Raw genomic sequence first — 16234 nt, forward strand, 5'->3', positions numbered from 1 at the left:
TATTATAGAAAGGAGTGTGTGTGTCTGTGAAAAGATCATTTTGTTTAATCCCACAGTTCAATTTGTGCCTTTTCAGATTTCTTTGTTTTATTTTTAATTTACATGTGCGCGTGCGTGCGCATCCCATGTGTGCAGGTACCAGATCCCCTGTAGCTGAAGTTATAGGTGGTTGTAAGCCACCAGGTGTAGGTACTGGAAACCAAACGAGTCTCTAGAAGAGCAGCAATGCTCTTAACCACTGAGCCCTCTTTCCAACCCCAGATATGTGCACATATACATGTATGATTAGTTCTACAAAACTAACATACTGTGAATATCATCCATAATGATATCTTGGTGTCCGTTTATACCTTTTACTTGGTATCTGTGTACGTTTGTATAACAACCTTCCACTGTGGATAATACCAAAATTTTAATTTGTCATTGGATGCTTTTCCTTTAGTAATATTTAGACATTGTAAATTAATTCCTCAAGCAACATCTTCATACTTCCATCTCTGATAGTTTCCTAGGATAAAGTCTTTGAGCTGGAATTAAGTTAACATAAGGAACATTTTAAGGCTTTAAGATATTGTCATGGTGTGTCTATTACATCTTGTTTCCACACAAATTCCTCTGTGTAGCCAGTGCCCAGGCTACAGCTCTCAGCACAGGTGAAGACAGCCAAGACTCCCCAGTCAACACTCTTGCCCAGTCTGTCTGCTTTTAGGTAGTTCAGCAGCTGTGGCATAACCTGAGGAGAGGGCAAAGTAAGAATGCTATTATTTTAGGAAAGGCCACTCTGTTCTAACTTTATAGTCCCCCTGTTCTGCCATGCTAACCCACCATGGGCCTGTATTTCAGTAGAGTTTTCCAGTGTCTTGAAAACAGGGTGATTATATACTAGAATAGTTACTATTTAAGGTCATACCTGAAATTCAAATATTCTCTTGGCACCACACGGGCAATCTGGAATATCTTTTTCTTGAGGGATATTTTCACCAGAAATCCAGATGGGCTTAATACCTCGTCCGTATCTGAGAATCTAAAGTCAATAAGCACCATGTTTAAACACCAATTCTTACTGAAGAGTTTCCAGTGGAACCATGATCTGAGGCTCCTTTAAAGAAAATCCACATGTGCTCTTGGGCACTGCCAACACCTTCTAAGCCTCAAAACCATTATTTCAGTTTATTTTTCTTCTAAGACGTTAGAATCTTAAAAATGTCTTTGTGTGTGGCAGGGGAAGGGGGATGTATGCACACACATTAGTGTGTAGACTGGAGGACAACTTGCAGTTGATGGTTCTCTCCATTCTGTGGGTCCCAGGGATCAAACTCAGGTCCTCAGACTTGGAACAAGTGCTTTTTTACCTGCTGAGCCATCTTGCTGGCCCCATGATGTTAGAATCTTAATCTCATCACTACATTGTAAAAGGGTTAAGAATAACTTCCCTATTACTATATTCTGCATATGAAATGTGGCCCATAGTAAGTAGTACTTGCCTTCATAGATAGCAAGTATCCTTAAACATTCAAAATTTATTTATTTTTTTTTTAATTTTTAAATAAGAGTGTTAGGACTGCATGTAAGTGCATCCTTGTTAAGCAGTACCTGCAGAGGTCAGAACAGGGTGTCAGAAGCCCTAGGAAATGGAGTTATGGACTGTTATTAGCCACCATGTGGGTGCTGGGGACTGAACACAGATAGGTCCTCTGTAAGAGCAGCAGCTCTTACCTGCTGAGCCATCTCTCTATTGCTAGATCCTTAAACCTTTTTTGTTGCGGGGGGGGGGGGGGGTGTCTTTTTGATACAGGGTCTCCCTATAGCCCTAGCTACCTTGGATCAGGCTGGCCTCAGTCTCACAGAGATCCTCTTGCCTCTGCCTCCTAAATGCTGGGACTAAAGGTGTGTGCCACCAAGCCTGGCTTATCCTTTAACATAGATATATACCTAGTAAAACATGGTGTTTGGTTAAATCATAAAACAAAAATGGGTAAATTGACCATAATCAGCTTTATTGTGATTCTGTTAAAGTACTACCACCATTGCTAAATCAAACCTTCCTTTCATCCTGGATCCTTATTTATTTGATCTTTGTTTCTTGTTTTTTTTTTTTTTTTTGGTTTTTTTTTTTTGAGACAGAGTCTCCCTATGGCCTCAACTGGCCTGGATCTGGCTATGTAAACCAGTTGGGCCTTGAGCTCAGAGAGCTCAGGAGATGTGCTTGCTTCTGCCTCCTGAGTGCTGCAATTAAAAACGTGTGCTACCACACCCACCTTGAACCTGTTTTTAGATTAACCTTTAGTGATTTTTATGGTAAGGTAAACTAATGTGGAAAAAAAATTGTGTTATGTTATGCTGGTTTTTAAAATATGTGTATATGTATGCATTTATATGTGTATACTGTATGCACAAGTGAAACATACTGGTTTACATAAGCCAAAAAGTATCTGTGGAAAAACCAGTTCAGTGTAACCCATATATTTTTCTAGTAGTATCTAAATTCCATGCTTAGGCAAAGTGTCATCTTATATGCAGATGCTTTCTTTAGGAAATGAATCCTATAATTCATAGGCAATTTAACCATTTCAATAGGCAATTTAACCACTTGTCTTTTAATAACTTAAATGGAGCATAACTGCAAAAGCACCTTTTTTATGTGTCTTTTTTAAAGAGTTCTTATGAAAAGACTTTACAACCCCTACTCTGAAAGCACAGATGAGTTTTATTATTTAAAAAAATAATTTATTATAAAGTATACATATTACATACTTCTTAGGGATTATAGTCATAAAATAATCCTGAAAACACAATGAAGTAATAGAAATTCTGGAGCTGGGCGTGGCGGCACAAGCTTTTAGTCCCAGCACTCGGGAGGCAGATGTCTGTGAGTTCAAGGCCAGCTGGGGCTATAGAGAGACCCTGTCTCAAAAAGACAAAAAAAAAAAAAAAAAAAAGAAAGAAATAGAAATTCCATTTTACCTGCTCTGGCTCAAGGGCTACTTGGGATTTAAACTTCTGAAAAATGTAATCTTCCTTAGATTCATGCTTTGCCATGGAATCCAGTTCTTCCTCAAGTACTTCCTCTAAAAGACAACACAGTGATTATGGAAAACAGGAGTAATCCCTACAGCTTGACAACTTACAGGTGTGCAGGAGCCCTAGTTCTGTAACTGGACAGCTTTCTCTTATCCAGGCAGTAACATTAGTGCTTGTTTCCAGGTAACATGTAGTTACTGTGCATCTAGTCTTTAAGGCTTCAAACTAAAGTGTGGACAATGGTTTTGGAATACCGCCAGCACACTTTGGGATTCCCTAGAAATGTGAGCCCTCATCTACTATCCTTGAGCCATCTGGACTCTTCAAGTCTCTATGTCTCATCTATCTCTTCCAAGCCTGCATGTACTCATGTGGTCACACAGTGTCCATCTCCTGTTCCATAATCACATCTTGTGTTCCAGTCTCTTTGAGCCAACAGGCCAGTGGCCACCAATACAACCTTTAGTGTTGGTAACATACCAAGATACAACTTTGATATCCTGGGTCAGATAAAGCTGAAATCACCATTTTTTATAAACCTGGGAAAGCGTTAACTAATGGTACTCACTGGCATTGCCAGGATGAATGGTAGAATTGTAAATACCCTAGGATTGATGCTCTGTCAAATATAGAAGCAAAGCATTAGTAAACTGGGACCTTAAGATGTTTCCACAGGCCCTTTTGCCTCCAGCAAACCTTTCTCCTTGGAGCTCAAACCAAGTATCAGTAACTTCTAGGAAGTTATCTTCAAATTTTTTATTTAGTAAAATTTTGAGCATACACAAAAGTAGAAACACTATATAGTCAATTGTCAAGTACCAATAATCAGCTTCAAGTAAAAAATTTCAAGTAAAACCCCTGTTATTTTGATGTAAATCCCAGTCACATCATTTTATCTATAAATAATTGCTACATAAGCCTGAAACTCTATTCTCAAAATTTGATGCTTAAAGAATATTCTTTAAGGAACTTAACCTGGGGCCTTGTGCATTCTAGGCAAGTGGTCTACAGTTAAGTTACATCCCCAGCCCTCATTTAGTCTTTGAGATACTCTCACTAAGTTGTTCAGGCTGACCTTTAAATTACTTGGTAGCCCTGGCAGGCCTTAAAGGACTTTCAATCTTCCACCTTAACCTCCTGAGTATCTGGGATTATAGGTCTGTGCCACTTAATTCTTAAAGTATCACCTTAAACCCATTAACGCAAACATTTGATGTTTAGTTCTTGAGTCCTTCTGACATGACCTTAATCAACTTTGGTAACTTCCTCAGTCTCTAGTATGACCACATTCCAACATTATTTGAACATTTCCTCCCCAGTTCTAGAATCAACCACTTCTCCAAAGAGATCATTTTAGAAAGCTGTAGGAGTACCATATACTATGAGCTATTGATATTTTCAAAGAAAAATGCAGACCTATGCCTTACAAATCTTACATCACAATTCTCCCCAAGCCCAACATACCAACTTACCCCTCTCTTCTCCAATACACACAATAACAGCCAGTAATAGCAGACATGTATAATCTTAGCACTAAGGGAGGAGAGGCAGGAGGATGAGTTCAGGGCCATCTTGGCCTGCATGAGAGCCTGTCTCAAAAAGTAAAAAACCAAAACATGTTCACTGAATTTTTTTCCAGCTTTTTTCATTCTTGGAATAGATTCTACTGGGGATCTACTGTCAAATCTGTTTTGAAATCATTTAGAATTGAGGTTATGTAATTCAAACTACTTTCAATTATGACAGCTTCTTATAACTTTACTTGTGATTATATAAATGCTTACATGGGCCCAGTCACATCTCCTAAGACAGAGTGCAAAGTCCAGCCTTTACCCACCATCCTTCCCGTTACCCACATTTTCCCAAGTGAAGGAAAGTATTTTCATGACTTGCCACTTCTAAAAACATGAGTAACGGGGTCTAGAGAGATGGCTCAGTGGTTGAGAGCACTGACTGCTCTTGCAGAGGACTCAGGTTCAATTCCCAGCACCCACATGGTGGCATTATAACAGCATTTCATTTTGCTGAGTATTATATGGGCTCCTCATTGAGAATGAGCCCCTGACCACTGGGTGCTGTTCTACCTGCTATATACTCCTGTTACCAAGCATGAGCTGGGCACAAAACAAGACTTTCATACTTCTTGTTTAGTGCATGAGGTGAATGAACTATAAACCAGTGAGTTAGTATTCTAATTTAATTTCTACAAACATGACGTCAAGTTTCAAAGTTAGTAAGATCTAGGCTCAAACTCTGAAACTTAAGTTCTTTGTCAAAACACATGGTACAGGGGCCAGAGAGAGAGCTCAAACATTAAGAGAACTGGCTGCTCTTAACCGAGAACTTGGGTTTGGTTCCTTGCACCCATATGGTGGCTAACAACCATCTGTAACTCCAATTCCAGAGGATCCGATGCTATTTTCTGGTTTCCACAGGCATTGCACACACAATCATATTTACGTGCAAAACACTCAAAGATGCGTGATGCCTAAAACTTCAATTTCCTCCCTTCCCGCATGAGACCAAGTGGTTAACTTACTGAATGCTGCTGGGATTTCAATGAGCCCATGTACAAGCAACCTTAGAACAGGGTAAATGCTGAATTAAGAATTACCCAAATTAAGCCAGGCATGAGTTCAAGGCCAGCCTGGTCTACATAGTGAGTGCCAGGCCAGCTGGGGCTACAGAAAGACCCTGTCTCAAAAAGACCAAAAAAAAAAAAAAGACCCAAATTACTGATCAGCATTTGTGCTATTATTCTAAGTTTCCTTGGTAAATGGTCAGCATAGATACAGCCCTAGACTCCAGAAAATGCCAAAAGTATGTATCTAAAACTGCAAGTAAAAGACTAAATTACAAAGACACTCCATTGCTTGCCATACACTCTGCAGGCATTCTATCATGATTTGAGACCTGGCACTCAAATTTCTGGTATCTCCTATAGGTCCCACCTGAATACACATGCAGATACCTCCTGTCTTTAATGAGGAACAGAATGTATCTGAAACATACTAGGATGGGAGGTACAAGAAAGGTATGTTCACCCAAGGCAACATCTAAAAATGACAGGTCAGAGCCGGGCGTGGTGGTGTATGCCTTTAATCCCAGTACTGGGGAGGCAGAGGCAAGTGGATCTGAGTTCAAGGCCAGCCTGGTGTACATAAGTTGAAGGTCAACTGGGGCTACAAGGAGACCATGTCTCAAAAATAAAAATTTTTTAAAAATTAGAATTACAGGCTAAAACTCCCAAGTGAGAGAATACATTCCCTTTATTACCACTTTTCTTAGCATACTAAGCTCTTTCTTCCTAGCATCAAGTGTAATAACAGTGAAGTTCTGAAACTGTTATAGTGTGTATATGATATGTCCCCAAGCTCTCAGTGTTGAAGGATTGGTCCTCAAGCTACTGATGCTATTGATGAGTGACTAGATCATTAGAGTACTAACTTAATCCGTGAATTAACCCACTGATAAGTTCACAGCTGAATGGACTATTAGAAAGTATGGCCTGTGGAAGGAAGTAGGCCACTGACGGATGGAGGTGGGGTGTGGTGTGGTGTGGTGGGGTATGGACAGGTATGCTTTTGAAGGCCATACCTTGGTCCTGTCCCTTTTGTGGCTCTCTGATTCCTGTCTGCTATAAGGTGAGCAACTTTGCTTTACCACATACACCATGATGTTTTGCCTCACCACAGGCCCACAGTGATCGAGTCTTTCCTTCTTGAAGTTGTTTTTCTCAGGTACTTTGGTCACAGCATTGTAAAATTAACATACTGACTCCTTACCCATGCTTCCTGTAACCTCAGAGTAATCTTCCTTTTCCACAATCTCAGGCATAATCTCATCTTCTGTTTCTGTTACAATTTCAAATTCTGGAAACAGGAAGTTGTGGTCTGGAACTGGGTGGTCCAAATGATCTACAAAAAAGTCATTAGCATCATTAAAGTATATTTTTGAAAACTGTGTTGTTGAGTGATTTCATCACAGTTTGAACATGAGAGTGACTCACACAAACCTAGATGGTACAGGTCAGTACTCTACATGACTTCATGCAGTCGTGAGGGATAAGTAACAGACACTATGTGTATGAAGCCGCTGCCCTTGTAATACCACAGCACAATGATTTACAGTTGTTTTACGAGTCTCACTATGTAGCCCAGGCTGGCCTCATATTCAAAATCAGCCACCTGAGTGCTAGGATTATAGACGTGCACCACCACTGGTACAGTAAAATACAAACTGGTAGGACAGTCATTTGTTACCAAAGTATTGTGTATTACACATAACTGTATGTACTATACCTTTATGAGATGGTGTTCTAGTTTGTTTCTCCATTGTTGTGATAAAACCCTGACCAACTTGGGGAGAAAAGGGTTTATTTGTCTTACATCTCCTGGTTCACAGTTTATCAGGGAGCCCAAGGTAGGAACTCGGCAGGAACCTGGAGGCAGGAGCTGAAGCACAGGCCATGGAGGAATGCTGCTTACTGGCTTGCTCTCTTGGCCCATACTCAACCTGCTTTCTTATAGAACATAGGTCCACCTGCTCAGGGGTGGTATCACCCACAGTGGGCTGGGCCCTCCCACATCACTCAACAATCAAGACAATTCCCCCATAGACATGGCCACAGGCCAGTCCAATGTAGGCAATTCCCCAGTTGAGGCTCCCTTAACCCAGGTATGTCAAGTTGACACTAAAGCTATCCAGCACAACTGACCCTTTGTCAACTTGAGACACAAACACATCACTGTTAAACCACAGCCTTTCCATGTCTTGTCCCCAAGATATGATGTTATATCACAACACAAGGCAGTACAACCTTAAAAACCCCACAGTCCTTAAAAAATCCAAACTTAAAAGTTCACAGTCTCTTTTAAAAGCCTCTTAACTGTGGACTTCTGTAAAATTCAAACAAGTACTGTCTTATTTCAAAAGAGAAGAATTGGCCACACCTAAGCAAAACCTAAGTTTAGCAAAGTAGCTCAAGGCTGGACATCTGGGATTCACTCATGATCTTCTGGGCTCCAAAGGGTTCTGGCAGCTCTACCTCTCTGACTCTGCTGTCCATAGTGCACACAGCTTGTCTTAAAGACCGAGGCCAGCTCCACTCCATACCTGCCACTGCCTTTGGTGGTTGTCCCATGGTCCTGGCATTTCCAAAATGGGGTTTCCACTGAAACTGAAGGGTACACCTTCACCAATGGCCTCTTCCGGCCTCAGATTCTGTCCATGACCCCTTCAATCCTGGGGTCTTCACTGCAACTAAGCTGCACCTATGGCCTTTACTGGACTCTGAGAGTGCCAAGTCTCAGTTGCTCTCTGTGGCCCCTTCACACTTTCAACACCAGAACCATGCAGGAGACTCTTACACATTACCAAGTCCTGCTTCTTGCTAGAGATAGAGGCCTGGGCCCCCTCTCGACCACAGCGTCTGTGTGCTGACCCCAAGGAAATACTTCCCAGAAGATTTCACCACAGTGATGCTGGTCTCCTGTTACAGCCGATTTTTCAGCCCCAGCTAACCAGCATTAATTGTCCCAGTAAAGCAAGGTTTTACTTGAGGTTCTGGTCTCTTAAATCACAGCTGATTCTTCAGCCCAGCCAACCCAAAGATTCTCAAAAATATCACACAAACAGCCCTGATAGTCTCGCCTTCCTTTGAAGCTTCATAAGCCAGGCCTCCATTGTCCTCAACTCAGCATAACTGTTCAAGCTCCACAGCAACAAACTCTGAACATTCAGTGGCTTTTCCAGCCCAAAGTTCCAAACGCTTCCACAATCCTCCAATGTCAGGTCTGTCACAGCAGTGCCCAACTTTCTGGTACCAATTTCTGTTCTAGTTTGTTTCTCCATTGCTGTGACAAAATACTCTGACTACTACCAACTTGGGGAGGAAAGGGTTAACTTGTTACATCTCCCAGATCACAGCTCATTAGGGAGCCCAAGGTAGGAATTCAGGGCAGAAACATGGAGGCAGGAGCACAGGTGTGTCAAGTTGACACTAAAGCTGTTTAGCACAGATGAGCATCACAGATGTTACATCACCACCACAAACGTTTCATGTTGACATCACACTGATTAATTCATCACCACCCAATTAATTCTTAACTATAATCTTAACAAGGTCACTATTGTATACTTTGTCTTCTGTTGTCCACTGAAGGATGATGATGCATGAGTCATGTCTTCCATGTAGTAAGTTTTCCCTGTAAACACAGCTACTTGTATGAAGTCATACATCAGATTCCAGTATTCAAGGCAGGTTGTCGACATGACTAAGCTTCAGCACCACTCTTTCATGCTCATGTTACCAGTTCTTAAAAACTTGAGAAGTAGTATTTTCTAATTTTAACTTTAATCTGAAACTAAAATATTTGGGTTGACAAAGTCTGTAAAACTGAGGTGAGATGGAAAATAGAGAAGTCTTACCTGGTTGTGTACAAGCCTGCTTATGTCCCAACCTCCAGTCCAGGGTCTGATGCTCCTTACTGCAATAGTGTGCCTGCTGGCATCTGGAGCATGTTTTAGGGCCTAAACAGCCACAAATTCTGCAGAGATGAGCCCCAGACTTAAGCTGGAGGCACACAGATTCTACTCTGTCTGAGGATGGGGTCTCAGAAGGTGGCTCATATGAGTAAAACTCATTTTTCCTCGGAAGCTGATTCCGAAAAACTAAAGCATGAGAAGAAGAGGTATGAAAGGTATAAACTTTTCAGTGAAAATAATTCAGACATTTGAATCTTCCTCTGTGCCCCACTTCATAAAACGAAAAAAGGCATTCTTTTTTCTTTTGAGACAGGGTATTCCTGTAGATGTAGCTGACCTGGAACTCACCATGTACACCAGGCTGGCCCCGACCGCACTGAGATTCCCCCTGCTTCTGCCTCCCCTGTGCTAGGATTAAAGGCACCACCACTCGAGGCTAGGCATTCATTTCTGAACTGAGAAACTAAGGTTTCTGCTTTCAGGAGCAGTTTTTATAGAAGGGGGAAAAGAAAAAACTAATAAAACGCTTTTAAATTCGGAAGTTTTGTCTGACACGAGCAACTGGGCTGGCTCTTAAGTATTGGTTACAATCAACGACTGCAAAAAGATGAAAAGCTATCAGAACACGATTCTAAAACACAACCTCTTATTATCCGAACATGACCACCCACACCTACTGATCCATCCCAAAGGCTAATAGGAATCCGCTTCTACATCTAAAGTGGCTGCTTCCAGCTTCCAGCCCCGCACGCCTCCCAGCTCCCGCCCCAGGCAGGCGCGCACCTCGCAGTCCGGCACAGCACGGCGGCTCCCGGCAGCAGAAGAGGAAGAGGCCCCGGTGGAAGGCGTCGGCGTGGCCAGGCAGTGGTGCGTACAGCTGCAGCAGGAAGGTGAGCTGCCGACCGCAGCGGGCGCAAGCCATCGCCTCTGGCCTCGGCAGCCCGGAGGCACTCAGCCACGCCGGCCGCCCGCCCACCTTGCTGGGGAATTGCTCGCTGCGCAGCCTCCAGGACGGCGCCTCCTCGGCGAAGCCCAGCTCCACCGGTTGGGACTTGCTCGCTGCCATAGGTGCAGATGCACCTTCCGTTTGTGCCGCCGGACCGGAAGTGGAAAGTCAGGCCTCATCGCGAGAGGGATTAGACAGGAAGGCGGAAGGGGAAAGAGACGGCCATAAGCGGGGAGTAGAAATGTACAGGACCCTGGCGGGCGGAGCGAGATTTCGCCGCAGCGCCGTAACCCTGGGTCGCCGCTTCTGGGGGAGGGAGGGTGGACCCTTGGCTTCTGAGCCTTTGGGATCCTAAATGCTTGGCTGTGATGCACAGTATCCTGAAATCTGTCCTGGTGCTGTCAGAGGATGTGGAAAAGCTGTGATCTCTGCATGTCTTACTCAAGGACTAAGGATGGATGATAAAGGAAAGGTTAACGGATATTCTGAGAACAAGCTTTAGAAACAAACTCGTGCAGATGGGCTGCTTTACACAGTTCAGACGCCCCCAGACTTTACTGTCCTACGTATTGGGTTTAAACAGGATTCTAGGAAAATGGAAAGACTGAACAAAATTGTTTTATTAATTGCTAATGGTAACGAAACTGAATGCAGTAGGTGCCGGTCTTGGTGTGTGCAAAGCCAAGCAAAGCCAAAATAAGCACAGTCAGGAGATAAAAAAGAGTGGAGGAAGACTTATTGTGTGAATGAAAGTAACCAGAAAAACTGTATCTTCCGTGATTGTGTAGAGTTTGGAATGTTGCAGATCCAGAGCCCAGTTTATCTTGGGCCATCTTTAGTCCCTAAATAGGCATTCCTGCCCACCTCTGTGTCTGATCTAACATTCTGTGACTAACAGATCCTTTTGGAATGTATTAACAAAGCCAAAAGACCCGAGTGTCATCATCTGAGGCCTATAACTGAGATTTCTCTTTTCCTGTAACCACCTACTTAAGGTTTCCACCAAAGTATTTGAAAAGTCTCCTGATTTATGACTTTTGTTTGTTCTGTTACTATTGAAATGGCAAAACTGACTCCATTTTGTTCTATCTGACTTTTGTTTTAACCCCACCCACCCACCCCGTGTGTGTCGTGTCCCGTGTCCGTGGTCATTGTCCCATCCCTGTCCTGTAGGACTGATGTTCTTGTCCTACATTCTAGTGTGGTGTGTGGCCTTGTTCCAGCAGCAGCAGTAGCAATGGCTGTGACAGAAGGTTCTAAAGGAGAGCCAGATAAGTGACAGGGAAGGTACAGGTTACAGCAGATTTGTGAACTCAGCCAAGCATTGTGGTGGCAGGGCCTAGCTGCTACAAAGAAGACATGTTTGAGATAATACTCATGTGTATGGGCAAAAAACCCTCCAGGACTGTGACTAGTTTTATAACAGGTTGTTTTAGTTTCTGTTCTGTGGAAGGTTTAAAGCACTCTAACAAAGGGTTTTAATATAGACTCTTTTTTCATCCATACTTTTGGTTGTTATGTTACGGAAAGAGGAATTTACTGCTTGTTTGAATATACTGCTTGAATTTACTTGTTTAAATTTACTGCTTGTAACCAATTAACTCAACTGGAGACACAGGCATCCGGAGATAGAGGCAAGTGCTACAGCCCCCGGAGCCTGACCTGTTCTGTGTCATGTCATGTAGACATGTCTGCTTACACAAGATAACAGGAAAGAGTCGTGCCAGGCACATACCAACTATCCCCAATTGAGACACCTGAAGGGAGTTGTAACATTTTTCTTGTTTTAAAGTTATTGGTTTGTGAAATGCTTGCTTTGAAACTATTGGCTGTATAAACGCAGGATTTTGTGTAACAGTTGTGGGAGCCTATATAATCTTTACCTAAAATTGCCTCGGGGTCGATCGCTCTAACCAGACCTGCATGTCCTGGAAGGACGGTCGACCCCAGCTAGCTGGTTTAATAAAACTCTGCTTGATCTTTGCATCTCCATACTCCATACTCGTGCATTTGTTCTCCTGAAGAGACCCACCGAGTCACAGACCTTAACAGTTAAATGTAATAGTCTGATCATGATGCTGAATAAATGTGTCTTTAAAAAAAAGATATGAGAAAGGCTTAGTGGCATAAAAGATCAAAAGGGGAAGTTTGGTATGCAGAAGGTAGTATTTTTCTTTTTTTAAAGCGCTCAATAGCTAAGGGGGAGATGCCTTTGTATGAAACCAGGAGGTTCCCCTTGTCTAATCTATTAACATTACAAAGCAAGGTGACCAGAAGAATAGTAAAGGAAACACTTTTAAGACTTCAGGTTAAGAATAAAGTATAAAAGCAGTTACTCAAAACATACTCTGTTCCAAAGGCCAAAAATGTCAAGAGTATTTGGGAGCTTGTATCTAATCCTTAAAAGATTTTAGGGTTACTTCTCAGAGGGGGGAATGTTGGAGGAGAGGGAGTGGGCATGGATTTGATCAAAACACCTTATATACATGTATGAAATTCTCAATGAAGTTTTTGTAAAAATTTTTAAAAAAATAAAGAAAAATTTAAAAAAAAAGCAGTTATTCAAAACATGCTGCTTTTGGATCCAGAATGTGCTACTGTGGGAAGCAGTTATCTCATTTTGTCTCAGGCTGCTCTCTTGGAGGCAAGAGACTGGCTTAGGCCATGTGGGGAATCCACTCATAATGTACCCCAGAAAAAGCCATGCCATGTACTGTTGCAACTGACCCAAATGAATCTAGGTGATTTTTAAATGTTCTCTGGCCAGAAAAACAGAAGCAGAGGAACCCAGAGTAACATGCAAGTCATGCTTAGCAGGGTAAATCAGCCAAGTGACAGATTGGAAAATCACCAGCAATGCTTCAAGATGGATCTCAGCAGGATCACCCAGAAACTTCAGCAGTGTCTGAGACATAGCTGCCATGTGGTCATCCTTAGGAGCCTTAGGAGCTCTAAGTTTTTGGAACCTCTAGTCAATCCAAACCAGGATTTGTGGCTTTTAGTTGCATTTTAATGTAGGCTTAAGCATGAAAGGTAAAAGTAGAAGAGCTGCTTAAGTGAAAAAAAAAAAGTGAGACATATCTAAGTTTGAGCATAGCTTCCCAAGGAAGGTGGCCTTTACAAATGGGAGGTTTTAATATAGTGTGTGATAGGGTTCAGAGTCAGGCGACCCCAGACCCAGAAACCATAAGGCCCTTAAGAGGAACTGATTCTGCCAACTCCCAGCCACTTGCAAGCTGACAAAAGCAGCTCTGGGAATTGGTGACCCAATGTATTGTGATCACCAGAGCATGCCTCACAGGCTGACAAACAGGTTTTCCCAAGCACATAGCTACAGTGGGTTCCTGGAACCCTGTAATTGTAGAAAATATATTTTACAGTACATGTTTTCCTTGATAAGTTTCACCAGGTACAGACCCCACGCCCTTCATGAACAGCCCCCAAACAGCAGAAAAATATTCTTTTTCCACGTTTTTTCCCTTTATAAGCTACTCCCCCCCCCCAGCAGCCATTAGATTGCTGGTTTCACTCCTGAGTTGAGGACCAACCTGGCTAACCCCAAAGTAAACTCTCTCTTGGCCAGAGTCCTCTCTGTTTCTGTTTCTTGGTGATACTGACTCCTGCCACCTTTTTATCTAACAGTGTGTAATCTCTCCTTTTGGGGGGTAGCTTTTATATTAAAACAGGCCAGAATCTATTTGGATATATAATTTTGCTCTGTTAGTAGATAAAGAATGAAGGACAAGGTCAGAGAAAGATGAGATAGGAGAACTAGTCTTAGAATTTATCTTTAGTTCTGATATAACCTCTAAAACCTTTTATATTTATTAATTTTAATATCTCCTTTTAACTCACATATAGTTTTTAAGAGCTCTTATTATTTTAAGTTACCAATTTTATAATTTATTTTTCCTTTTTTTAGATAATTTTACATTTCAATTAAAGCAGACTACTAATTTGTGTTTTTTTTCCAATTTTTTTTTCATAACCTAGGACTTCTAGTTAAGTACACAGAACAAACCAATTTAGAGCTAGTAGATGCTCCCCACTGAGGGGAACTTACCTTTAATTATCTTTTTACATTTTTTTCTTACATTCATAAGGTTTTTAAAAATATTTTTTTATTTTATGTGTATGCCTATATTGCACACACCTTTAATCCAAGCACTCAGGAGGTAGAGGCAGGCGGATTTCTGTGAGTTCAAGGTCAGCCTGGTTTAGTGAGTTCCAGGACCCTGGGGCTACAGGGAGACCCTGTCTCAAAAAAACAAAAAACAAAACAAAAAGGTAGATACCTCCCTCTGCTTCCCTGGGCCTGCACGACCCACGGGCCTCTCTCAGGGGTGAGTCAATGGCGCCCTCCATGCCTTGACTCCCCCAGCCTCATTCACCCTCCCATCTCCCCTGCCAGTCTCTCCTCCTAGCCTGGGGCCTGTCCCATTCCTTCTCTTGGCACCCCAGACACCTGGGGAACCACCACTGCTTCCTGATCCTTTGCATCCAGACCAACTCAGTTCCTTCTCAGGTCCCAGGAACACTCTGGGCCTGGCCTCACCCTCACCTCCCTCTACTTTCCTGGGCTTTCACAACCGGCCAGCCTCTTTCTTGGACACTGGGGCTGACTTTTCCTCTTCCTGATCCTTTGCATCCAGACCAACCCAGCTCCTCAGTGCAGTTCCCAGGAGCCCTTGGGGCTGCTTCCTGCCCCCATCTGCCTCTGCATCTCTGGGTGACATGGCCACCGGCTGCCCTAGACCAGCATCTTTCCTGGGCCGGGCTCCCAGGCTAGTCTAACCCCAAAATTCCTGAGGCCAAAATCTTTCCTGGAGGGAGGCAGACCTTAGGAGAAAGCCTGAGAGCATCTGATCCTCATCTAACTTGGGCCTCTGTGGGAACTCCTGAAGACAAAAGCAATCTGGCCACTCCTATATAAAATCAAAAGAGAGAACCAGAAGCTTAGCAGAACCAGCTTTTCATGCCCAAAAATTAAACCACAAAGACACATAAAGTTCACAAAAAGAAGCAGACCTAAACTTGAAGACTTGAGTCTCACACAAGAATCAGAAACTACAAAAGAAATTCACATGTCAAAATCACAGAGAAAAAATAATAATATGAAAAACCAAAAACATATCCCCACCAAATACCAACAGTCCTCTAGAGGAGTACAATGAGAACAGCCTGAGATAATGCAGGACATGGAACTCAAAAGAACAATTATAAACATGATAAAAAATTCAGTGAATTTAAAGAACACACAAAGAAATCAAATAACTGAAGGAAGGTAGAGACAAACTTCTGAATGAATTCAGAAAAGAGCTAGAAATATTGAAGACTACTCAGGCTGAAATGAAGCAGGAAGTGAAACACTCAGTGAGCCAATTAGAAAAGACAGGAGAAAGCCTCACCAATAGGATGAATGAAATGGAAAACAAACCCTCAAGACTGGAAGATAAAGTGGATGAACTAGACCACTCAAGCAAAGATAATGAAAAATTTAAGAAATCACAAGAATGGAATATGCAGGAATTGTATGATGCCATAAAAAGACCAAACTTACAAATCATAGGCATACAGGAAGGAGAAGAATCCCAAGATAATGGCGTGGAACAGATCTTCAACAGAATCGTGGAAGAAAATTTCCCAAAATTAAAGAAAGACATGCCCATACAAATACAAGAAGCATATAGAACACCAAACAGACAGGACCAGAACAGAAACTCTCCACGGCACATCGTAGTAAAAACACTACATGCACAAAACAAAGAGAAAATTCTGAAA

At 42.3% G+C, this 16234-nt stretch overlaps 1 protein-coding gene across 1 annotated transcript; it reads right to left on the reverse strand.

Moving 5' to 3' along the window:
• Positions 1 to 393: 393 nt before the first annotated feature.
• On the reverse strand, positions 394 to 10608 carry Pdcd2 (programmed cell death 2). The gene is made up of 6 exons (XM_008843406.3): positions 10291 to 10608; positions 9451 to 9693; positions 6807 to 6938; positions 2965 to 3068; positions 911 to 1024; positions 394 to 733 (listed from the first exon to the last, which is right to left on the reverse strand). Exons 1-6 carry the CDS (start codon positions 10571 to 10573, stop codon positions 575 to 577), a joined length of 1035 nt encoding a protein of 344 aa, XP_008841628.1. The 5' UTR covers positions 10574 to 10608; the 3' UTR covers positions 394 to 574.
• Between the last annotated feature and the right edge of the window lie 5626 nt (positions 10609 to 16234).

This window comes from Nannospalax galili, unplaced genomic scaffold, assembly GCF_000622305.1.
Source record: "Nannospalax galili isolate Female #2095 unplaced genomic scaffold, S.galili_v1.0 scaffold60, whole genome shotgun sequence".
NCBI classification, from domain to species: domain Eukaryota; kingdom Metazoa; phylum Chordata; class Mammalia; order Rodentia; family Spalacidae; genus Nannospalax; species Nannospalax galili.

Coding starts and splice junctions, on each gene's coding strand:
- Pdcd2 (XM_008843406.3), bottom strand. CDS start 10,573: ATGGCAGCGAGCAAGTCCCAACCGGTGGAGCTGGGCTTCGCCGAGGAG. Junction 9,694..10,290: donor GTGCTGTGCCGGACTGCGAG/GTGCGCGCCTGC, acceptor CTCATGCTTTAG/TTTTTCGGAATCAGCTTCCG. Junction 3,069..6,806: donor TGAGGTTACAGGAAGCATGG/GTAAGGAGTCAG, acceptor GTTGTCTTTTAG/AGGAAGTACTTGAGGAAGAA.